Source organism: Triturus cristatus, chromosome 1_2 (genome assembly GCF_964204655.1).
Source record: "Triturus cristatus chromosome 1_2, aTriCri1.1, whole genome shotgun sequence".
NCBI classification, from domain to species: domain Eukaryota; kingdom Metazoa; phylum Chordata; class Amphibia; order Caudata; family Salamandridae; genus Triturus; species Triturus cristatus.
In genome coordinates, this window is record NC_140580.1 from 977,437,302 (window position 1) to 977,462,907 (window position 25,606).

The window sequence follows — 25,606 nt, forward strand, 5'->3', positions numbered from 1 at the left end:
GGAGCTTGTGTATGGTGGCTCTCACCGAGCACCTTCTCGGAAGGCCGACTATAGCCCTGGCTGCAGAGTTCTGAATTCGTTGAAGCCGAGTAGTCTCTGCTTTATTAGTGCCTAGTAATAGGACACTAGCATAGTCCAGCCGGGAAAGAATAATAGATTGGACTATCAGCTGGCGTGTTTTGGGATCGAAGAAGCCAAGAATGGGGTTAAGGCTTCTCAGCAGGCCCACACACGTAGCTGCCACTTTTTTGGTATGGGTTTGATAGCACAATGATGAGTCCAGCCAAACTCCCAGGTTTTTAACCAAAGTTTTGGAGGGAGGGATGGGGCCCAGCAAGGAAGGCCACCAATGGTTGCTCCAGCGGCTGGCGTTCTTACCAAGGACCAGGACCTCGGTTTTCCCTGCATTCAGTTGAAGGCAGTTTCCCATCATCCATTGGGCGACTGCGGCCAGTCCATCCCTGAATCTCGCGGCAGAGGTAGAGGGGGTCTCAGTAAGGGTAATCACCAGCTGAGTGTCGTCAGCGTACGACACCAGCGTGAGGTCCCATTCTCTATCCACTGCCGCAAGGGGTTGAACATACAAGTTAAAAAGGGATGGACTGAGTGCTGAACCTTGCGGGACGCCTTGGTCAATTGAGTGAGACCGGGAGGTGAACGGGGGTGCTGAGACACGGAAGGATCTGCCCGTCAAGAACGAACGAAACCATTCGAGGGCCAAGCCACTAATCCCTATATCTTCTAGGCGCTTCAGCAGGATGTCGTGGGAGACAGTGTCAAAGGCTGCACTGAGATCAAGCAGTATCAGTGCAGCACTTTGACCGGCATCCAGTATCATCCGAAGATGTTCGGTGGTAGACAAAAGGGCAGACTCCGTACTGTGCCCTGGCCGGAACCCATTCTGAGAAGGATCCAGGATGTTGTTGCGGGCCATATGATCTGATAGAACGACGTTAGCATGGGCTTCTGCTAATTTGGAAACCCAGGGAAGCAATGAGATGGGCCTATAGTTCTCCGGCTTATTGGGGTCCAAGGTCGGCTTTTTGATAATGGGGGTGACCCATGCTTGTTTCCAGCAAGTAGGAACAGTTGCCGATGCAAAGGAGAGGTTGAGAAGAGTAGCCAGGGAAGGAAGAAAAAAGTCAAGTGCCTCTAGAAATTGGGCCGGCCTCATGGGGTCTGAGGGGGCGCCGGATTTAACCTTTCTGCAAAGTATGAGAAGCTCCCCGTGGGAGATTTCCGGTAGGCATAAAAGTCTGGTACCTTTAAAGGGAGAATTAGAGGAGCTAATGTAATCAAGGGAGTTCTGTGAAAAGGTACTATAAATTTTCCTTACCTTTTCAATAAAGAAGGTGGCGAGGTCCTCACACTGCTGTGTAGAGGAGACACACGAGGCAGGATTGCCACAATATTGTAACTTTTGAACTAGTTTAAAAATGTTTTTTGTGGGATTGGGGCTGGAAGCAATTTCTTTGGCATAGAAGGCTGCGCGGGCCACGCGTATAGCTTTATGGTAAAATTTTAACTTGGACAGGTAAGAGGCTTTGTCCTTGTCCTTATAATCCTTCCTCCAGTTGCGTTCTGCTACTTTACATTCCTTTCTTAAGAGTTTCAAACTGTCGTTATACCAGGGATTGGAGGGGGAGCTACGTCCTCTAGTCCATTTAGCTGGTATAAGGGTATCAAGTCCTTTAATGATCCAGTCCTGGAAAGAAGCATACGACGTATTAATGTCTTTAGTGGTTACAAAGTTGAGTTCTCTTAGGATAGTGTAAAGTTCCTTGTTTTGGAGTTTGTGCCAGGGCCGTTTAAGACAGGAGGAAGGCAAATCCTTATTGGGCTGGACATCAGCTGATATCACAAATTTAATAAGGAAATGGTCGGTCCAACCCATGGGTTTGGGTGGATCGGCTTTAGCCTCCAAGATATTGGTAAAAACAGGGTCCAGAAGGTGACCAGCAGAGTGTGTTGTGGAGTGGATAAGAGGGATCAGCTGTAAGGCTGCAAGGTCTGCCAAAAGGTTGCTAATGATAGGTTCCGAGGGAGAATCGAAGTGGAGATTAAAGTCTCCTAAGATAGTAAAATTAGCGGAGGTCACAACCAAGGTGTGGGCAACCTCTAAGAGCTCCTCCGTGAACTTAAGTATAGGCCCCGGGGGTCGGTAAATGAAAAGGCCAGAGAGGGAGAAGTGAGGGCTAGTGGTGATTTTGAAGCGAGCGCACTCACAGCCCACGATGTCTTCCTTCGTAAAAGAGCAGGAGAATAGCGTTCTGTGAATAACAGCTATACCCCCTCCACTTGAGTCTCTATTGATGGATATCATGGAGAATCCATCCGGCATCGTAAGATTAGGAATGCTGGTGAGCTCATCCTTCAGCCAGGTTTCGCACAAGAATAGTATATCTGGGTTCTCATCAGTCAATAGAGTATTGACCTCAGAATGGTGCTTTACCAGAGATCTAACATTAAGCTGAAGAATCGTGAGCGGGCTGTGTTTTAATGTATTGGCTTTGTGTCCGGGTAGACACGGTCTAGGTGTAACAAATGTACAGGATTTACATTGCAGGGCGGTCTGTCCAGTGCAACCCAGTAGCGTATCACAGCGTTTGCCCGGATTTAGTGCAAGGAGATAATCTCTATCATATTGATGTGCCAATCGAGTAGATTGGACAGGGGGACTGGCGAGAGGCGATGTCTTGGCGATGACGGGCGCAGACGGGCTTGCCTTAGGCGCGCCTTCGGCGCGCAAGCGGCGCGCCCGCTGCGCCCGTCCGCTGCGCGTCCGGTGAAAACACATGCTTATCAGGAAGTGAAAGGAGGGCGGGGGGCGCGGCCTCCAAGTGGGCGTGGCCTCGTCGCCGGCCGTCAATGGCGGCAAGATCTTTCCAATATCTGCGATACCGCAGCAGCGTTAGCTCCGCTGCGCGGTCGAATCAAGAGTGAGGTCCTGAATGGTGCCAGGGATTGAGGTAGGTGCAACAATTAAAAACACAGTAATGGTGACACACAGTGATTTTAAAAAAGCACACACAGACTCCCGGCTTCCGCCTCAGGAGGAAATGTAGGTCAAGGTACGAAGCGCTCTCCTTCAGCGTTATATACCAGTGGGCGGGGGGCGCGGCCTCCAAGTGGGCGTGGCCTCGACGCCGGCCGTCAATGGCGGCAAGATCTTTCCAATATCTGCGATACCGCAGCAGCGTTAGCTCCGCTGCGCGGTCGAATCAAGAGTGAGGTCCTGAATGGTGCCAGGGATTAAGGTAGGTGCAACAATTAAAAACACAGTAATGGTGACACACAGTGATTTTAAAAAAGCACACACAGACTCCCGGCTTCTGCCTCAGGAGGAAATGTAGGTCAAGGTACGAAGCGCTCTCCTTCAGCGTTATATACCAGTGGGCGAGGGGCGCGGCCTCCAAGTGGGCGTGGCCTCATCGCCGGCCGTCAATGGCGGCAAGATCTTTCCAATATCTGCGATACCGCAGCAGCGTTAGCTCCGCTGCGCGGTCGAATCAAGAGTGAGGTCCTGAATGGTGCCAGGGATTAAGGTAGGTGCAACAATTAAAAACACAGTAATGGTGACACACAGTGATTTTAAAAAAGCACACACAGACTCCCGGCTTCCGCCTCAGGAGGAAATGTAGGTCAAGGTACGAAGCGCTCTCCTTCAGCGTTATATACCAGTGGGCGGGGGGCGCGGCCTCCAAGTGGGCGTGGCCTCGTCGCCGGCCGTCAATGGCGGCAAGATCTTTCCAATATCTGCGATACCGCAGCAGCGTTAGCTCCGCTGCGCGGTCGAATCAAGAGTGAGGTCCTGAATGGTGCCAGGGATTAAGGTAGGTGCAACAATTAAAAACACAGTAATGGTGACACACAGTGATTTTAAAAAAGCACACACAGACTCCCGGCTTCCGCCTCAGGAAGAAATGTAGGTCAAGGTACGAAGCGCTCTCCTTCAGCGTTATATACCAGTGGGCGGGGGGCGCGGCCTCCAAGTGGGCGTGGCCTCGTCGCCGGCCGTCAATGGTGGCAAGATCTTTCCAATATCTGCGATACCGCAGCAGCGTTAGCTCCGCTGCGCAGTCGAATCAAGAGTGAGGTCCTGAATGGTGCCAGGGATTAAGGTAGGTGCAACAATTAAAAACACAGTAATGGTGACACACAGTGATTTTAAAAAAGCACACACAGACTCCTGGCTTCCGCCTCAGGAGGAAATGTAGGTCAAGGTACGAAGCGCTCTCCTTCAGCGTTATATACCAGCGGGCGGGGGGCGCGGCCTCCAAGTGGGAGTGGCCTCGTCGCCGGCCGTCAATGGCGGCAAGATCTTTTCAATATCTGCGATACCGCAGCAGCGTTAGCTCCGCTGCGCGGTCGAATCAAGAGTGAGGTCCTGAATGGTGCCAGGGATTAAGGTAGGTGCAACAATTAAAAACACAGTAATGGTGACACACAGTGATTTTAAAAAAGCACACACAGACTCCCGGCTTCCGCCTCAGGAGGAAATGTAGGTCAAGGTACGAAGTGCTCTCCTTCAGCGTTATATACCAGTGGGCGGGGGGCGCGGCCTCCAAGTGGGCGTGGCCTCGTCGCCGGCCGTCAATGGCGGCAAGATCTTTTTAATATCTGCGATACCGCAGCAGCGTTAGCTCCGCTGCGCGGTCGAATCAAGAGTGAGGTCCTGAATGGTGCCAGGGATTAAGGTAGGTGCAACAATTAAAAACACAGTAATGGTGACACACAGTGATTTTAAAAAAGCACACACAGACTCCCGGCTTCCGCCTCAGGAGGAAATGTTGTGGGAGGATCTCTACAGAATCCAAAGACTTAAATCATCAGGAGCCTGATTTAGCTCAACCCTAGGACATGGATACTAAGGACCCCCAATATCTATACTCTTCCCCCCCCCACAAGAGCAGAATAATATGAACACCACTGCCTGGTCAGGAGCTTTGTTCAGCTTGACACTGAGGCTTCAGCCCTGGAGGACTAGAAGGGAGGCAGGAACCTCTGTGAATAACTAGTTCCAGGATCTCACAGAACTGGGAGCTTCACAGGTCTGAGTGTGTCCCTGAAGAACCAGAACTGCCCTTCCAGGACGCTACGCGTGGACTGTCTCACAAAGACTATCTCAAACATGCCTGTGCTACGATTCTAGGAAAAACTGCCCCAAAATATTGACGTCAGAGTATCTCCTAGCATAAATATTGTGTCCTAAAAATCACCTCTAAAATAATTGCCCTAAGGGAGTAATTAGAAAATGTACACCCACTGAGACAATATTTTTGTCAACAGTATTAAAGACACTATGGGGCAGATTTACTAACATTTGACGCAACGCAGCAAGACAACTGGAGGGAGCAGCAATGTGCCATAATTACTAATATATGTCCCATTCCTACTCTCCCTCCGCGTTGGCACACTTGTGGCTGCCAAGCACTAACACACTTGAGCCATGGTGCCCCTTCCTGCACAAAAACAATCCTCAGAGGCATTTCCCTATTTCTATGTGTGCTGCAAAACACCGCACGCATAGAAAAAGGAAATAACAATGGGAAATAAATACATTTCTCCTCGTTACACTTCACCTGGGAAGGCATACCATTTCGACGCATTCCCAGGCTTACTAGTTTTAGTAAATCTGGAATGCACCAAACACCATGTGTCGATGCGTGGAAACACCCACACTCTACTGATGGAATGCCTTCCCAGTGCAGAGCAATGCAAGGCAGTGACTTGTGCTGCTTTGCATTACTCCAGATTTACTAAGCCATTCAGAGCAACGTAAGGTGGTTTTACGTGACTTAGTAAATCTCACTGAAGCCCTTGCGTTGCCTTGCGGCGCCTTACCTGATGCAAGGGCAATGCAAGGGCTTTATAAATCTGGGCCAATATTTACATCAAATGATATTTTGGTATACAATATTCTGACATTTAACCTCCCCAATATGGGTGAAAGGTTCCTACGGCATTAAGAGCCATTGGTGCACTGGAGGACATTGAAACAGTGTGCAACTGACTCAGGGACTTAGACTGTGGATCAGTTATTCACAAAAATATATAGTTGCTGTCTCCATTTTGTTTTCAGCTGTAGGGGGGGGGGGGCTCCCGGCTGTGGAAAGCCAAATTTGATGACAGTTTGATGACAGTGTCACACTGTAATCATGGTAGTTGCTCTATATTTCTACAGGGGAGAGACGCTCAGTGAGTGATCTAAGTGGTTGACAAGAATCCCAGAGTCGAGAAATACAAAGGCTTTTCATTCCACTTACTGCCCCTAATCCTAACCCTAAAGCAAACCCAAACAAGAGCCCTAACGCTACTCTAACACTAGATGTTACAGCAACCATTCCTGTTAATTCTAGCCTTACCCTGTTTCAAACCCCTGAGTCCCTTTTCTATAAAAGAAATTTAGTCACAGAGGTTGTCCTTTTATAATAGCCTTAAATAACTACATAATAGCAGCTCTCACATTATCAAATTATTTCATTTAAATGCAAAATGTCAGCATCACAAAGTGAATTTCCTCGGCACATTAGCTGTCGACATTGTGCAGTGGTTGCATGTTCTGGAATCTTTATCAGAAAAGGCAGGTTAGTATTTGTTTTGTATTTGGTGAGAGCTCAAAGATCCATAGGCTTATTTCTTTACCCGGTATTCTGCTTCTGTGAGAAATTGGGTTACTTACTGGTTGAGGGGGGTGAAACGTTTCTTGTCAGGGTGAAACACAAGTAGACCCCAAATTAACCTGTGCTTAAGCCTATCGTAGCTTGCCACAAAGCAGACAGGGTTAACTTAGAGCCAATGTGTAAAGTATTTATGCAGCTCTTCCTACAGTGATAAAGTGAAAACACAATACAAGAAACATCCCACTCCAATCTAGGAAATAGATTCAACTTTAATAATAAATAATTTAAGACCAAAACCACAAAAAATCCAATTAGTAGAGTAGGAGACATGAAATTTTAAACGTTTTGAAGAAAATCAGCACTTAGAAGCAAGAATCGCCAATTATGATCATCTGGTTGGGGTAGACCGGGTCCAAGTCACAAAGTCAGGCCACTACGATGGAGTGCGGGCCATATAGGACTCCGTTCAGTCCGCTGTTCATAGTACCTTATGTCCTGGACATCAAGATGTGAAGTCCTTGGGTTGATCTGCACGAGTGCCGAGGAGCCATCGGCGTGAGCATGGGCAGTGAGGTCCTGCGTCAAGATGCATCGCACTGTGTCAGTGCCGGTGGAGCTGCTGATCAGGAGCTTCGATGCAGGGGTCGAGGCCGATGAAGCTGCTAAGACTTGTGTATAGATGCATCATGCTGAGTTGAGATGCATTGAGCTGAGGTGGGCCAATTGGCAGCATTGAGCTGCATCTCACTAGGTTGGTGCTTGCGAAGCCGCCGAACAGAAGCTGAGATGCACGGTCATGCTTTGAGATGCATCAAGTTGCGTCAGCGCAGAGGAGCCTGTTGTGTCTCAGTAGCTCAGAGCACGAAATTAGCCAACTGACCGTTGAAGGCATTCTGCAGGTTCTGGTTCCAAACAGAGACTGGCATCAGCAGGACAGTCCACAGCAGCAGAAATGTCCTTGAGCAGCAAAGCAGACCTTGGCAGCAGGGCAGGCTTCACACAGCTGGGCCGTCTTCTTCTGTAGAGTTCACGGGTCCAAAAAGTGACAGAAGAGTCGGGTCTGAGGGTCCAATATTTATACCTCGGGCCCACTTCTAAGTGGGAGAAGCATCCACAGTTTTTACCCTATAGATTTGTATGGAATTTCCTTCCTCCCTGCCTTGGCCCCAGATTGTCTGGGGTCATATTAGACTAGTGTGAACTCCTATGTGAGTGTGCTGAAGTCCCTTTGAGATGTAAGTGTGGTAGGTGACAGCTTCACCCCTCATTCTGCCAGAGATGGCCCATCCTGCCAAAACCCAGCCTCTCTTATATGATGCTGTGTGGCAGGAATACACAAACGCTAACTGCCTTGTCATGTGACCTAGGAACAGGCTGTAGGCACCAAATGGTTAGGACGAGAAAAAGTTAAATTTCTAGAAGTGGCATTTCCAGAATTGTGACTTGAAATTCGACTTAAATATTAAAGATAATTTTTAATTCCAGTTGCTCAGACACCAAACATGACTTTCTTACCTGCACCCTATCAAATGTGATCACTTATTAAATGTAATAAGGTAGCCCAGTGTTATCTTATGGGAGAGGTAGGCCTTGCAGCAGTAAAAAAAATATTTTAGAGTTTTTCACTACCAGGACATTTAAAACTTAAATGACCATTGACCAACTTTTTAAATACACTGCACTCTCTCTTCTGGGCTGTTTAGGGCCTATCATAGGGGTGTCTTACATGTATTAAAAAAAAAGGGTTACACCTGGAAAAGGGTTTATTTTTCCAGGCCAAAATTGCAGTTAAAAACTGCACACACAGCCTGCAACGGCAAGCATGAGGCAGGTTTAAGGGTTACTTAATTGGGTGGCAAAACCCATGCTGCAGGCCTGCCAGTAGCATTTTATTTAGAAGCCTTGGGTACATGTAGAACCACTTTGCTAGGGATTTGCAAGTAAATTAAATATACAAATTCAGTGTAAGCCAATTTTACAAGCAAATTAGCACTGGTTAGCAGCGGTAAAATACACAGAGTCCTAAGGCCAACAAAAACAGATGTGTTTTCAAAACCCAAAAGGGTAACCCAAGAATCGCTAAGGACCAAGGGTACTACATAGTGAAAGGAACAGTGGTCCATAAGCAATAACTGTAGATGTAATATTGCATGCACATGTATTGCTTAGGGACCACTGTTCCTTTCACAACAAAAACAGATTCAGCAAAACCGGAGGGGTAAGACAACATGTTTGGGGGAAGATCAACCCAAGGATGACAGGTCTAAGTGCTTCTATAGCACACATGTATAATTGACAAACTACCAACATAAAGCGCATGCAATGCAGCTCTGTAAACTTTATTCATACCCATATCTGTCACAGTGCAGGCAGCAGCAGGAGTCCGGTCACCCATTTGCTTATTGTGTCCCTATAAGAGGACCACCAGAATCCAGGTCACTTCCTCCAGTCCTGAACTTTTCACTACAAACAATTGATTTCTGGTGTTTTGATCTAATTAGTTCAATAGAAGTAATAGAAGACTACAACACCCCTGCATTAGGCTGTCACACAGAAATACAGAAACAGTGTCCATAAGAATTTGGAGGAAGGTGTTGACTCTCTGTCCCTGTTTTCACCAATCGTTGCATTGGGGCCCATTGCTTTGTATCTTCTTACTGGCACCATCACAAATGCCCAAAAATATGATTTTACTAGCTCTCTCATTTGATAACAACTAATGTTAATTTAACAATGACACCTATAACCACAAAAACCTGGGAATATATTTCAGACATTGCCAGAAGCTGCCTTGATGTTGGGCGGACCTTTTATTTTAATGAAGAAACCTTTTGTGTAGGTTGTAGGTAATAGAGACAGAGTGTAAACACAGAACCTGACTGGAAATACCTACGCTGCCTACCTGATTGAAGCACAGTACTATGTCATTGACTCGGGGGACAAAAGTAAGCTCTACTTCCCGGTTTCAGTGGGAAACAAGGCCAGCTGACATTAAAATCACTCTGACAGGGCACCCCGACTTCTACACCTTGGCTTGCCCTGTCACTTGCTTACTCTTATTAAGCACTTTCCTGTGCATAAGAATCCAGCACACATTTAAGAAGAACTGTGGAATGACAGGATATTGCTGCTGAGTGGACCAGCTAAGACCCTCTGCTAGTTTGTACTATGGGTAGTGTTGCTTTTTTCAAGCACCTGAGGGAATCCTGGTTCCCTTTCACATGTTCCATGTGGATATTCAGGGTGACTCCGCAACAGATAACCCCTGCTTACAGGCCTTCAGGGTGAATGGGGTCATCAGGGACTGTAAAATATTTCACTATGGGCTACTTGGATGCTGGAGTGTCTCTTTCCTGTAATCCTTTCACTTTATGTTTACCTACAGCACATGTAGCTGTCCAGTTCTTTCTAAAATACTGAAGGGAGTAAGGCTGATGTGATGTCTTCTTTTGCAGGTTTTCCATCAGGATGTTGATCGACTCAAAACAAAACACCTTGATATGGCTGGTGGTGGCCACTGTTTTTTCTATGATCTTCGCCCTAATACTCAGCCTTGTGGGCATCATCAACGTGTCCCTGCCACCGAAAATGAAAGTAAGTGAAGTAGAACTATAGACAAACAATAACCCAATGCAGAAAAACACAAGAATCCTTGGTACAACCAACCATGCAGATGAGACTCTATAATAATCTTCCAAGATTGAATACAAGTTAGCGTCACACTAAAAATGTAACATTTGAACATACTCTCTAATAATACTGTGTTATCAGTGTGGTTTTTCCTTTCCACATGAAGGTAAATTTCCCGCCACTGGACAGGTTTGTAAAGGCTGCGGGAAAGAAAACTATCTTATTACAATTTGCCAAGCGACAGAATAAGTGAGTGCGTCAGGTTGTGAAGGCAAAATGTCTGTCAGTGCGTCACATTGTGAGGACAAACTGGCTGCCAGAAAGTTCAAGAAGAGTTCCAGTCAAGCCCATCGAAGTAAACAACGATATCAGTTGAGGCAACTAGAAGCTGAAGAGGTCAATTGTTGTCTAATTCCTCATCCAGAGGTTCTTCAACGTCACTGTTGAGCAACAGTGAACATGATGGGTGTGCGATGTCAATGCTGACAAATATAAGATGTGTGCATGTAGGTTTGACTTCCTGTAAGGAAGAATACAGGTCAAAAAAGGTTTGACAAGTGAAATCACGAAATTCATTTTGACATTGTTCCAAAATAAAATTGAAGGTTTATGGTTGCCATATGTCGTTTGTCATAAACAGTGGTGCATCAATAAACATCATGCCAGTCGAAAACTACAATGAACTGTCTCCTGTGCCCAATCTTACACCATCGAAAACCAAAGTATACACGTGGTCAGTCTCGACACCATTACAAAGTCAAGGTTCATTCATGGTGACTATGAAACATAAAAAGACAAAGGTACAAGCCCCAATTCATGTCCTTCATGGAACTTTGTCAAGTGCCTGTCTACTCAGTTTCAGCATTACTGCTGACATGGGACTAATTTCTGTGAATTACAATATCAGTGTTAATCATGACATAGTGAATCAGTTTCTGTCCTTGTTTTATGGACTGGGAAAACTTAAGACAATGAAGCTCCATATTAATGAGGATAATTGTCTTGTTTCTCAACAACATCGTTGGATTGTCTTTCATCTACAAGAGACTGTTGAAAAAGAAATTGAGTCTTTACTAAAACATGATATCATTAAACGCTCTACTAGTCCAACCCATGGGTGTCGCTGATAGTGGTGGTACCTAAAAAGGATAGTGGGGCGTCTTTGCGAAATTATGTTGACATACGTCAGGCAAACAAGATAATTGAAAGAGAATGACATCCAGGTCGCACATTGCCGATATGATTGCCCAGTTGAATGGTGCTAAAGTCTTTTCGCGCCTTGATCTTCAGCTCGAATTGGAAGAAAACTGCAGATGCATGGCTACCTTTTCAAGTTCTATTGGTTTGTTCAGATACAAAAGATTGAGTTTCGGAGTGTCTTCGGCTGCCGAACTCTTCCAAAATGTAATTTGTCACATTATACAGCCTGTTACGCATGCTTTCAATTACAGTGATGATATACTGGTTTTATCGCCACACAAAAGGAAAATAATAGAGCCCTTACCCAAGTGTACCGTATACTTGCTGATGCCAGTGTCACATTGGATGCTGAAAAGTGTGAGTTTCACAAAACAAAACTAAAGTTTGTTGGGCACATTTTCTGAGAAGGGGGAATGACTACCGATCCAGCCAATGTTGAGGCTTTGTCATCTACTTCCCCAGTACAAAATGTAATAATGCTGTGTTCTTTTCTTGGTATAGCCTGCTACTGTTCCAGCTACATCCTTGATTTTGCCACTATGAGTGCCCCATTTAGAGAGTAAATAAAAAAGAATGTTTCATTTCAGTAGTCAGGGGAGTGTGATCAAAGTTTCAAAACAATTAACCACGCAATTAAAAATGCGCCTACAATGACTTAATTTGGTCCGAAATTGCATACAGAGATCATTGTGGATGCCAGCCCAGTGGGTTCGGGAGCAATTCTTGCTCAATATCGTGGCCCTGCAAATGCCCAAAGGTGTATAGTAGCTGATGCTGGCTGAAGTTTGTCTCAGACTGAACGAGCTGACTAGCAACCTGAGAAAGAAAGCCTAGCTGTTGTGTGGGCTTGTGAACATTTTCATGTGTTTCTGTATGGGAAACATTTTACGCCTGTTACTAATCACCAAGCACTGCTCACTATTTTTGGCAATCCGAAGGTTAAGATGCCCCCTTGCATTGAGATGTGGGGCCTGCGACTGCAAGAGTATGACTACACCATGGTGCACCGGCCCGGAAAAGGTCAAAACCCTGCTGACTACTTTTCTCGAATGTCCACACAGTGATGGGTACCCCTTCTAAAGTGGCTGAGGCCTATGTCGATTTCATTGTGAGATCCAGCACTTCTGCAGCTGTGTCCCTGGAGCAAATAAGTGCTGCTACAAATGTAGACAGGAATATGCTCATCCTCACAGATATTATTATGCATCAATCCTGGAGATCAAATGCTCGACTTCTTGATAACGGCAGTAAATATCAGAAATTCTAGACTGTTCTGAAGAACTGTCTGTTACACAAGAAGGGTTATCTTACAAGGGTCAAAAATTGTCACTCCTGAAAGTTTACAACAGCAAGTTATTGAAATGTCACACGAAGGACATGGTGGAATTGTTGCCACAAAGGGAGCCCTTCGGGACCGCGTTTGGTTCCCTCATCTTGATGAGCGAGTTGAGAAAGAGCTCCAGGTTTGTCATTTCTGTAACTGTTTATCTCCTATGGGTCTAAACTCGGGTGGCATGGTGAGCAAAGGAATGATGGATTTAACCCAGATCTCTTGCCTAGGAGTGAATGTTTTGATTTGTTCTGCATTCCATCCATCAACTGTGTGCCTTTTGCTTTCTCGCCCAAAACAACGCAGCATCCGATGAACATGTCAGCTCTTCCAAAACACGTTTGGGAGAAAATCACAGCAAATTTCTTTGGACCCCTTCAAATGGTCATTACCTTATGGTAATAATACATGAGTACTCCAAGTTTCCTCTAATGGAAGACATTTCGTCAATCACTCATGATCGAATAATTGAAAAACTAGAAGGCATATTTGCAATCTGAGGTGTTCTATCCATTCTAAAATCTGATAATGGCATGCCATTCAATGGTCATGAATTCAAAGACTTTCTTAATCATTAAAAGATCAACCATCAAAAAAGCACACCTTTATGGTCACAGGTTAATGATGTTGTTGAACGTTTCATGCGCACTCTTAAGAAGGCTGTCCAGATCACTGTGCTAGAAGGACTTGAGCTAAAGTCAGTTCTTCATTCTACCATTCGTGCCTACAGATCTACCCCTCATTCTACAACTGGTAAAAGTCCGGCCACCCTGATGTTCGGATGAGCCAGGGGTTCAAGCTGCCCCAGTGGACCACTGAAAGAACAATTGATGCCAAGAGAGTCTGACTCACTGACTCATCTCACAAATCCAGAATGAAGACTTATGCTGACAAGCATTGGCATGCTCGAGGACATTACGTTTCAGGAAGGGATTGTGTCCTTGTTAGGCGGAGTGAAAATGCAAATCGGATGCTCCATTTCATCTCATCCATTGCAAGTTGTGACTAATAAGGGACACACAGTGACTGCCAACAGCCCTGGAAAGTCCATTACAAGGGATTCCTCACATTTCAAGCACCTGCCTCTGAGTCTGTCGGCTCCAGACAACCAGAGTGAGACTTTGTCATCAGAGGGCCAGGAGAGCCCCAGGTCTAGATCAGTGTCTAGATCACCAGTGCTTGCTGTGGTTGTTTCTCCTGTGTCTTCTCCAGCTCACACCACGAGACCTGGAAGAGTGGTTCAAGCGCCTCGACGACTCATTAAGGAACTCTGATATTTATATGGTTTTACTTTTGTTTTTTGTTTGTTTGAACTTCTTATTTAACAAAGGGGGAGATGTAGTTTCTTGTGAATTTATAGAGCATGTGACCCCAATGGTCCCTCACGGACTCCGTAATCTAATGATGTAAGTGATTGGGTGTGGTTAATACAATTCATGACACTTTACATGGCAGTTACCGGTTACACTCTAAGAAATAAAGATCTGTAATACCGAGCTCCGTTTGTAGCGTAATTCATTTTCATGCTACCAGGCTGGGGAGGACGCTACAAAACCTCAGTCTCAGAGTTGAAAATTCTCAGTTCACAGTTAAAAAGAAAACCTTTTTACATTTATTTTAGTTCTCATTTATAAAGTTACTTTTCTCACCTCAACATTCAACTCATCAAGACCGCATATAGATTTCCTGAGAACTTATCATAACCATGAAAGATTTGTCGACCATGGTAAGCCCTGTAATGCAGTAAATGAACACAGAAGGCACAACTTCAAATGTGAGCACACACTACACCCCTCGCAGAAGACCACCCAACACTTGAGATACAGCAGCTGCAGTTAATTATTTGACAATCTACAATGCTCAATCTAGCCACCAAAGCGAACTGGTTGAATAAGAACTGAGTGCAGCCCGGCACCAAAAGCACCATAGTCACACCTGAAAAGTGAACTAGCAGTATGAATTGGCAGTCAGGAAGGGAGGCAGGTGGGACCTTTCCTGCTCGGAACTAGGACACTTGCCCTTTTTGAGGTGTTTTCAAAACAATTGTGAGCATACATCAGCCAGATAGTGCATATTGGAATGGCAAATGAAGGCTCCATTCTAGGCACTATCTTGATGTTCTTCAGTGGTGTGGAGTCCACTGAACTGTCTAGCAGTTTTTCTAGAGCCATGTGCCCAACAAGGTTGTCTTCATTGATGTTTAGTACCCATTTAGTTGGCACACTTAAAAGACATTTGCTGCAGCCCTGGCATGTGAATGGTCCCTGGTAAGCTCAGGATGGATGAGGCAGGTCTTGGGATCTCTGTTCACCTGCAGCCTCACTCAATGCACCCATCATGTAACACATTAACTGTATGTATGTGAAGGAACTGGTGCTGTAATGGATTGAAGGTACCATAGTTTGGGATTGCAAAACATGCACAGAGGAAATTGTGCAAGTACTGTATTTTACGTTTACTGAATTGTGGAAGAACTGAGATAGTTGTTAGGGGTAAGGGACCAGTAATTGGCAACACAAGTGCCAAGAAACACATTACAGTGCCATACTTTTGCAATGATGCATATAGGGTATTAAGAATGGTCAACAGAGGCCTATAGCAAGAGAAGACTGCGATGCTTGGAAAGACTTGTGCATTCTCAATACTAGCACAGAGAAAAATATTAACATAACCCCATAGAGTAAGAGATGGAGCTCTAGAAATCACAATCAGTGTCCAACAAAGGCTATTTGACCCTTGTATTTGCAAATCGAGAGAATGAACCAGGATCACTCAGTTGAACTTTGTAAAACCAGATGCTATGATGGTGGTGTGTTTTAAATCAGGTGTATCTGCCTATTTCAGCCTGTCTTTGTTTTGTCTTCTAGTATGGGATGGTGTTTGAGGCTGGCTCTTCATTCACAGAATTGTTCATATATCGGTGGCCTACAGACAAGGAAAATGACACGGGCGTGGTCAGCCAAGTTCACATGTGTAAGGTTGGAGGTTAGTACAATGAGAAGGCCTTTTAGGAGCCAGACTTAACATTTTGTGTCAATTTCCATGTATAGCTTCATGAAAACTATCTAAAACTCCAAAGAGCTTATTTACAAGCCCAGTGCGCCGCCGCCACATCACTTTTTGTGATGTTCCAGTGGTGTACTGGGCTTATCCATATCTACAAAGCCACAGAAAGCCACCCTGCGTGGCTTTTCATGGCCTCATAGATATGATGTAAAGCAATGCAGCGCAAGTCGCTGTGTTGGCTCACACTGCCCCTGGGAGGGGTGCCATGGGCATTGCGGTTCATGTTCTCACTCAAAGCCCATGGTATTCTACACATTACCAGATTTACAACAAAGCGTAAATCTAGGAATGTGTCAAAACCCTGTGCCTCCAGTGGGGTTGGCGTAAGGGTTGTCAAGTTGTTCCCTCCCTCACAAAAACAACCTGGCTTCAAGGCAGACACCCGTGCACCATGGTGCAAGGGTGCCTGCGTTGGCACATGGCAGACATTTGTACATCAACGTTGTGAAAGAGGACATGAACGCGCCGAAGCTTAAAGATACGGCGCATTCCTGCCCTTTTCTTTTGACGCAGGACAGCGCAGCAAAATGACGTGCAGCACTGCCCTACGGCAAAATGTAGTAAATGAGGCCCCAAGGTCCTAAAGTAATATAAAGCTAACATATCTGCCTTGTAAGTGAATAATGATACCTTATATCGTTAGTATAAGGAAAACAAACATTGGGACGCTGTTACACAAAAGAGTAAGTGAGAGTTACTCCAGAAGGCCGACAGCCCTAATTGTCAATCAGTATGCAAACGATAGCCTTGCTGAACTTATCCTGGGACCCAATTGTCCTTCCACCTGACTAGGGCCCCGGTCTATCCTCCAGTTGTTAGTTTCCACGTAAATGAAGTGTGTCTCTTAATGTCATAAGAGAACACTCACTCCATGTGATATGATTGACAACCAATCACCAGGTGTACAATGTATATGAAAAAAGGGCCACTAATTCACATGTTTTTGCTGAGTCAATCATTGGCACCAATTGCACCAGGATAAACTATCATGAAGTGACTAACTCATGAATGACTGAATTAAACATCTATAAAGCACACTGTCACTCACTGAGAGCATCCTGGTGCTGCAGGTTGTGAACTGATAACCCAGAACAGATAACTAGATGAGGGAGTGGCAGAGTGTATCGGGGGCCAAGAAAAGTCAAGTCTTTAATTGCTTTTTGAAGAAAGCTTCAGAATCTATGAATCGAAGAGGACTGGGTAGTTGATTGCATGCATTAGCTCACCAATGGTGTAACAAAACTTGAGGGGGGCCCCTTGCAAAGTGCATGGAGGCCCCCCCCCTCCGTACTCACTCAGGAGCTCTCAGGCCAGGGTACTGTGCTGAGGGGCCCCCTGAAGCTCAGGGCACCCCCGCAGCACTGAGGGAGCTGCGGGGGTCTTTGTTACACACCTTTAGCACCCATTATTGAAAAAGATTTGCCACCTCCTGTTTTGAGTCTAAATGGAGGGGGCTTAAGAAGGTTCATATGGGAGGGTCTGAGGGTTGTGTAACGCGAAAATCTGGGCATCAAATATTTTGGAAGAATAGCTTTGAAAGCTCTGAAAACCAGTACAAGAATCATATTAAGGATATGTTTATGTACTGGGAGCAAGTGTAAGGCTTTCGAAGCTGTAGAAGCCGAACTACGTCTGGGGAACTGCAGCACAAGTCTAGCTGCAGTATACCCATCCTGTACACATTTGAAGCACCTTGTTTGGACACGTTTTACAGTTTGTGGCAGGAGGAGGTGTGTTGGACAGGCCACATGAAGGGTTTGCTCCCTCCCCGCATGACAGGGCCCGAGCCCCAGCCCTCCAGGTGTTACCCACAGAAACAACCCGCACCCCGTCTCCAGACGGGACTCCTGCCGCCGGACATCTCTGTATCATGGGGCCGAACCACTACCGGCTCCCTCGCCCGGCCGCCATCTTGGACACTGCACCACGAGGCCGCGTGGCCTCAGCTCGACCCTAACCCTGGGCCTGGCCAGGCCCCGACATCCCGGCACCACCATCCACCCAGGAGGTGAACGGACCACTTGGCAGGTCGATGGGAGAAAGAAGTATCGATGGCTCTCCCCCGCCAGGTGCCGATCGCCCCCCAGCTCCCCCGGGCGCTGGCTCCACCCCCCTGCTGGGTGTCTGGACTCCCTCATCCCGGACCTCCCGACCTCCAAGTGTGAGGGTCCGGACATCAAAGGGCGCAAGACCTATAACTGGGGCAGCTCCAGAGCAGGAAGAGAGTTGTATCCTGGAGTCGAGAGACACCGAGAAGAACTCATCCTTGACGGACTACCGGCGCTGCCGTAGCCCTGCCTTGTGAACTATCATCCTGCCTGCTGGCGCTGCCGCGGCCTTCTGCATCCTCCATCGTCATCGGGACCTGCTGGCGCTGCCGCGGACCGTTGTAACTACCACCTTCATTGGGACCTGCTGGCGCTGCCGCGGACCGTTGTAACTACCACCTTCGTTGGGACCTGCTGGCGCTGCCGCGGACCGTTGTAACCACCACCTTCATCGGGACCTGCTGGTGCTGCCGCGGACCGTGTAACGACCACCTTCACCGGGACCTGCTGGCGCTGCCGCAGCCCGTCCAGCTAGAACACCGAGCTCGAGGATTGTGAGCTATCCATCATATCATCGCATCTACCAGATTGGTAACAAGACTGTCCCGCTACCCCCTTTCCCAACCAAGAGACTAGAATCGAGGGGACCCCTGAGTCCTGACCTCCTTGTACCATTCTATCGTACCTAAAGATTGCTTATAAAGAACGTTAAACCTTATCTTTGTGTGGTGTACATCTGTGGGGGGGAAGTTACTCGTCTGTACGATCGCTGGAGACGGCTCTCCCCGGAGACCTCTCCCCTTGTCCTCGGCCGACCCTTCCGGTCCGTCTAACATTGGTGGCCAGCGGCGCGATCCGAATCAACGCGTAATCGTACAGAGAGTAGCTCACCCCACGACGAAACCACAATGTCAACCAAAGAGAGCGGATCCACCGAGAAATTCCAGATGGAGAAATTGGAAGAGTACAGCCATCGTGAATTGAAACAATTCTGCATTGAACTAGGCATTGCTACCACCGGCCTGAGTACCAAAGACGATTTCAAGCACGCCATTGAGTCGTGGGCAGAAACCGGGGCCGCGAGATCCCCGGACCAAAACATTGCAGCATCAGAGAGGAACACCACGGCTCCCGAGGAGCGAAGAACGGGTCTCTCGCAGGAAGAGATCCAAGAGAGAGAAAAAAGCAGACTACATGAGCTAGAAATGGCACGGCTCAAAATGGACGGTGAACTAAAATTAGCCGAACAAAAACTGAACCTAGAACATCTGCGGCTCCGAGAAGAACGGGAAGAAAAACAGAGGCAGAGAGAGCTCGAAGAAAAGAGATTAGCGTACGAACACGAGCGCAAACTGGCAGAAATAGACCTACGGAAGCAGAACAAAGAACTGGAGGTGCCCGAGCGACCGCGCACCCTGGGAGCGACAGAAAAGAAAGTCCACATCCCCAAGGATGTCGTTCGAGAGTATGTCCGAGAGGACGACATACAACAGTGGTTCAAGGCCTACGAGATCGCCATGACCTCCCACCGGATCGATCGAAGTGACTGGGGAGCCGGTCTATGGGGGAAGTTCGTCAATGAAGGCCGCGATGCCCTGTTACAGCTCCCAGACCATCTGATGTCATCCTATGACCACATGAAGGCTGCCCTCCTCACCCGATATGGGCTCACACCCGAAATGTACCGCCAGAGGTTCCGAGACTGCACCCGGATCCCGGGTACAACTTGGGTGGAATATGTCAACTATTTCAGCCGAGCCTTCGAGGGTTGGATCAAGGGAAGCCACGTAACGACCTACGAGCAACTTTTTAATCTCATGGTGTGGGAGCACCTCTCTAACAACTGCTTCGTCGAGCTCAGGCAGCACCTCCTCGACAGTAAATTGACTGACCCACGGCAACTCGCCACCGAAGCTGACCGGTGGGAAAGCACCCGAGTGGGCCGGAGAGGGCCGCACGAACAGAACCGGAACAACCAAGGTCAGCACCGTCCCCGAGGAGGAGGAGGAGGCCAGGGACGAGGAAGAGACACCGTCCCGGCCGCTCCCGCTGCCAGCACCCCGCCCCCGGCCAGCCGGGGCAACCCCCCGATGCGGCCGGGGTTCCGAGCCAATGTCACGTGTCACCGATGCCAGCGAGTCGGCCACTACGCCAATGACCCGAACTGTCCACAGAACCAAACTCCGAGACCCCGCCAGGTAGCTGCCGCCGCCCTGGGGGGAGAACAAATCTCCGAAGAACAGGAAGAATACGAGCAGGAACAACAAGAGTGGGAACCGGCCGCCATGGTTCTAGCGTGCCTTGGGGGAAGAGACATGGTCCCGCGGGCTCCCCTACCCGCCAACACCAGAAAATATAGTCAGTGGGTGAACATTAATGGACGCCGGGCCGAAGCACTACGTGACACGGGGGCCAGTGTGACGGCCGTCCGCTGTCACCTGGTAAAACCAGAGCAGATCGTGCCGAACATTCTCTGCCCCGTCCGTTCAGCCGACAATTCGGAGAGTCTATGTCGGATGGCCTGCGTCCCCTTCGAATGGGGAGGAGTCTCCGGCATGTTGAAGGTGACGGTCCAAGATGATGCCCCCGTGGACTGTCTCCTGGGGAATGATCTTGAGAGTTCCCCGTGGGCCGCCGTAGAAAGAAAAGAGCACCTGGGGATGTTGGGCCTCCCGGACTGGGCGTGCGTAACCACCCGGTCCATGGCCGCCCGTGCCATCCCCCGACCAGAAGAACCAGAATGGCCAGCACCTCCTCCCCCGATCGCTCCAGTAGGGGACACCGACCATACCGACCCCCCAGAGCAAACCCCCGAAGAGCTCGCTCAGCCCCAGGACCTTCCCAACCTGGCTCAGTGGCGTCAAGAAGGGGGACCCACCCAGGAACAGTTCCGTCAAGAACAGAAGACCTGTCCCTCCCTCGAGGGACTCCGCCAGCTAGCCCTCGCCCAGAGCGCAGGGGACACCACCGGAGCCCATTGGATCTATTGGGACAACGACCTATTGTACAGTGAACAGAGAATCGCGGAGTTAGGGGCCAGTCGAGTGCTGGTGGTGCCCCTCCGTTTTAGAGACTTCCTGTTAAATTTGGCCCACGATGTCCCTCTGGCTGGACACCTGGGCCAGGACAAAACCTACAGTCGCCTGGTGACCCACTTTTTCTGGCCGAAGATGAGAAACGACGTCCTCAACCACTGCCGGTCCTGCCCCACGTGCCAGGCCAGCGGGAAGAGCGGCCGCAAACTCAAAGCACCTCTGCAACCCTTCCCAGTTGTCACCACCCCGTTCGAGAGGGTGGGAATAGACATTGTGGGGCCCCTGGACCCCCGTACAGCACAAGGACATCGGTTCATCCTGGTACTGGTGGACCACGCCACCCGCTACCCCGAGGCTGTGCCCCTGCGAACTGTAACAGCCCCGGTGGTCGGCCGGGCCTTAATGGGGATCTTCTTCCGGGTGGGCTTCCCCCGAGAAGTCGTCAGCGACAGAGGCACAAACTTTATTTCGAAGTATATGAAGTCCCTCTGGCAACAGTGCGGGGTCACCTACCGGTTCACGACCCCCTATCACCCTCAAGGAAACGGACTAGTCGAGCGGTTCAACCGCACGCTCAAGGGAATGATTGGGGGATTGGAAGAGCCCCTCCGTCGCCAGTGGGATGTACTACTTCCGTGCCTCCTCTTCGCCTATAGAGAAGTTCCCCAGAAGTCCCTCGGCTTTAGCCCTTTCGAACTCTTGTACGGGCACCCTGTGCGAGGGCCCCTCAGCCTAGTCAAAGAAGGTTGGGAGATGGCCCCCCTAAAGACCCCTCCAGACGTCTTCAAGTACCTCCTGACCCTACGCAATCAGACCAGGCGATTCAGAGAAATGGCGAAAGCGAACCTTGAGGCCAGTCAGGAGGACATGAAAAAATGGTACGATCAAAATGCCTCCTCCATCGAATTCGAACCTGGCCAACAAGTGCGGGTGATGTCCCCCACCGAACCATGTGCCTTGCAGGACAAGTGGACGGGGCCCTTCAAAGTGGTCGAACGCAAGAGCCCCGTCACCTATCTCATCGATATGGAATCTCCACGGAACCCCCTCCGGGTCCTCCACACCAACAGACTCAAACCCCACTTTGTGCGCTCGGAGCTCAGCCTCCTGATGGCTACAGACAGTGGAGCGGAAGAAGACTCCGAGCCTCTCCCTGATCTCCTGAAGACTCGTGAGAAAGATGGTTCCGTGGACGGGGTCCGGCTCTCCGATGCCCTCACCCCGGAACAGCGCCAAGGCTGCCGGGACCTCCTGCTGCAGTTTGCTACCTTGTTTTCCCTCACCCCAGGGGTCACCCCCTGGTGCTTGCACGATGTGGACACTGGGGACAGTCCCCCTATCAGACACCGGGCGTACCAGATCGGGTACGGGCCTGCATCCAAGAGGAGGTATCAAAGATGCTCACGCTCGGGGTCATCGAGCCCTCGGACAGCCCCTGGGCCAGCCCGGTCGTGCTGGTCCCCAAAGCTGCTGCCCCCGGCACCACTCCTGAGCTCCGATTCTGCGTCGACTATCGGGGCTTGAATGCTGTCACCCGAACCGACGCTCATCCCATCCCCCGAGCGGATGAACTGATCGACCGCATGGGGGCTGCCCGATACCTCAGCATCTTCGACCTGACAGCGGGCTACTGGCAGATCGGTCTCACACCCCGGGCCCAAGAACGATCCGCCTTTTCTACCCCCGATGGCCACTACCACTTCAAGGTCATGCCCTTCGGCATGAAGAATGCCCCAGCTACCTTTCAGCGACTGGTGAACCAGGTCTTGGCGGGGCTCGAGGAGTTCAGCCCCGCTATCTGGACGATATCGCTGTGTACAGCCGCCACTGGTCCGACCACCTCCACCACCTCCGAAAGGTCCTGCAGGCCCTCCAACGGGCCGGCCTCACAATCAAGGCCAGCAAGTGCCAAATTGGTCAGGGGTCCGTGACCTATCTCGGACACCAGGTGGGAAGCGGTCTGGTGGCCCCTCTGCAACTCAAAATCGCTGCCATCCAGTCCTGGCAGCCTCCAGTCACGCAGACCGAGGTCCGAGCCTTCTTGGGGCTCACCGGCTACTACCGGCGGTTCGTGAGGGACTATGGCAGCATTGTGGGGCCCCTCACGGGACTCACATCCAAAAACCACCCGAAGAAGGTCAACTGGACCCCAGACTGTCAAGCGGCCTTCGAGAAGCTGAAAGCCGCCATGTGCACTGCCCCTGTGCTCCAGGCCCCCGACTACAGTCGGGAATTCATCGTACAAACAGATGCCTCCGACCATGGCATCGGGGCGGTCCTCTCCCAGCTGAACTCCGAGGGACTTGACCAACCGGTGGCCTTCATCAGCAGACGCCTCCTGGCCCGAGAACAGCGCTGGAGCACCATCGAGAGGGAGGCCTTCGCAGTGGTGTGGGCCCTCAAAAAGCTCCGGCCCTATCTCTTCGGTACCCACTTCCGGGTGCAAACAGATCATCGACCCCTGCAGTGGCTAATGCAGATGCGGGGGGAAAACCCCAAACTATTGCGTTGGTCCATCTCCCTGCAGGGGATGGACTTCACTGTGGAACATCGACCGGGCCAAGACCACGCCAACGCAGATGGCCTGTCACGCTTTTTCCGCCTCGACGAGGAGAGTCCCCAAGAGGATGGGTGACTCTCCCCACCTTCAGCTGGGGGGGACGCATGTTGGACAGGCCACATGAAGGGCTTGCTCCCTCCCCGCATGACAGGGCCCGAGCCCCGGCCCTCCAGGTGTTACCCACAGAAACAACCCGCACCCCGTCTCCAGACGGGACTCCTGCCCCCGGACATCTCTGTATCATGGGGCCGAACCACTACCGGCTCCCTCGCCCGGCCCGGCCGCCATCTTGGACACTGCACCACGAGGCCGCGTGGCCTCAGCTCGACCCTAACCCTGGGCCTGGCCAGGCCCCGACATCCCGGCACCACCATCCACCCAGGAGGTGAACGGACCACTTGGCAGGTCGATGGGAGAAAGAAGTATCGATGGCTCTCCCCCGCCAGGTGCCGATCGCCCCCCAGCTCCCCCGGGCGCTGGCTCCACCCCCCTGCTGGGTGTCTGGACTCCCTCATCCCGGACCTCCCGACCTCCAAGTGCGAGGGTCCGGACATCAAAGGGCGCCAGACCTATAACTGGGGCAGCTCCAGAGCAGGAAGAGAGTTGTATCCTGGAGTCGAGAGACACCGAGAAGAACTCATCCTTGACGGACTACCGGCGCTGCCGTAGCCCTGCCTTGTGAACTATCATCCTGCCTGCTGGCGCTGCCGCGGCCTTCTGCATCCTCCATCCTCGTTGGGACCTGCTGGCGCTGCCGCGGACTGTTGTAACCACCACCTTCATCGGGACCTGCTGGCGCTGCCGCGGACCGTGTAACGACCACCTTCACCGGGACCTGCTGGCGCTGCCGCGGCCCGTCCAGCTAGAACACCGAGCTCGAGGATTGTGAGCTATCCATCATATCATCGCATCTACCAGATTGGTAACAAGACTGCCCCGCTACCCCCTTTCCCAACCAAGAGACTAGAATCGAGGGGACCCCTGAGTCCTGACCTCCTTGTACCATTCTATCGTACCTAAAGATTGCTTATAAAGAACGTTAAACCTTATCTTTGTGTGGTGTACATCTGTGGGGGGGAAGTTACTCGTCTGTACGATCGCTGGAGACGGCTCTCCCCGGAGACCTCTCCCCTTGTCCTCGGCCGACCCTTCCGGTCCGTCTAACAAGGAGGTGAATCTCACCTGAATCATAAGAAGTCTTGGCAAAGAGCCAAAGACGGGGTTAGAATGACGGTACTCCAGGTGGAAAGGTTTCCACCTTAGCCTCTAGAATACATCAGCCCTGTGGTAGCTTCTAAACAAGATCCATGATGTCTGACGGTGCCAGATTTTGCCTCTAATGAATTTAACCTCATGGAATTGCACTCTGCCTGATTCCAGGTGGGCAGTTTTTCCAGACTCCATTTTTCTTGGTGTGGAAGAACAAGAGACGAGTTTTCTATGGGATAATTCTGCAAGGTAAACTCACACGAAGCTTTGGCTGCAGCAGTGGTAAAGCCTCATTCCTTGTCTTCTACTCACAGGCGAGTGTACAATGCCCCGCCCACTAGAAAACACCTTCCCCTTTCATCCTACACTCCCCCACACCCTCCTCTCCCCATCCCACCCATAGGACAGTGTGTGGACGGAACCAACATGGACATTTTGGGCAAGTGTGAGAGAGCAGTGTGGAGCTGGGTGGAAGAAGCACATGAGCTAGAATGTAATATGGGGGAACACTTGGGTGAGCACAACACAGGGGAGGGCAGTAGGGGAGCACTGCCCATTTTGGTGCTACGGTGCACACTTAAATGGGTGTGCTGGGCGCAGACCTTGTCAGTGTGCCCTACTACAAATAATGAGCTGCCCCCAGGGCAGCTGCAAACTCATGTCTGACCTCAGGGTAGCGCACTAGTGAAAGGCGGCCCAGCTGTTTGAAACAGCAATCTGGCTTTCACGGTGCTGGCTGTAACCGACCTGGTTATCAAAGGAGCACAGAGATCGCTCACTGCCTCCTCCTGCTAAGGCACATCTGGGTGCACATGGGAATCCATTTACCACATGGCAGGGGTCACCCTCGGTGGCGAATTGACTTTGCACCACTTCTTTGTGAGCCTCCTGATGGTCTCTTTTCC

The 25,606-nt window shown here is 49.8% G+C and overlaps 1 protein-coding gene across 3 annotated transcripts in view; it reads left to right on the forward strand.

Moving 5' to 3' along the window:
- The window catches only part of LOC146868496 (ectonucleoside triphosphate diphosphohydrolase 8-like), a 539,122-nt gene that overhangs the window by 278,955 nt on the left and 234,561 nt on the right, over positions 1–25,606 (forward strand). For all 3 annotated transcript variants that reach the window (XM_085610637.1, XM_085610629.1, XM_085610646.1), the window contains 2 exons: positions 10,079–10,217; positions 15,651–15,768. In XM_085610637.1, coding sequence (XP_085466763.1) covers positions 10,092–10,217; positions 15,651–15,768 — 244 coding nt within the window. In that variant the 5' untranslated portion in view covers positions 10,079–10,091. The remainder of the gene's footprint in view (positions 1–10,078; positions 10,218–15,650; positions 15,769–25,606) is intronic.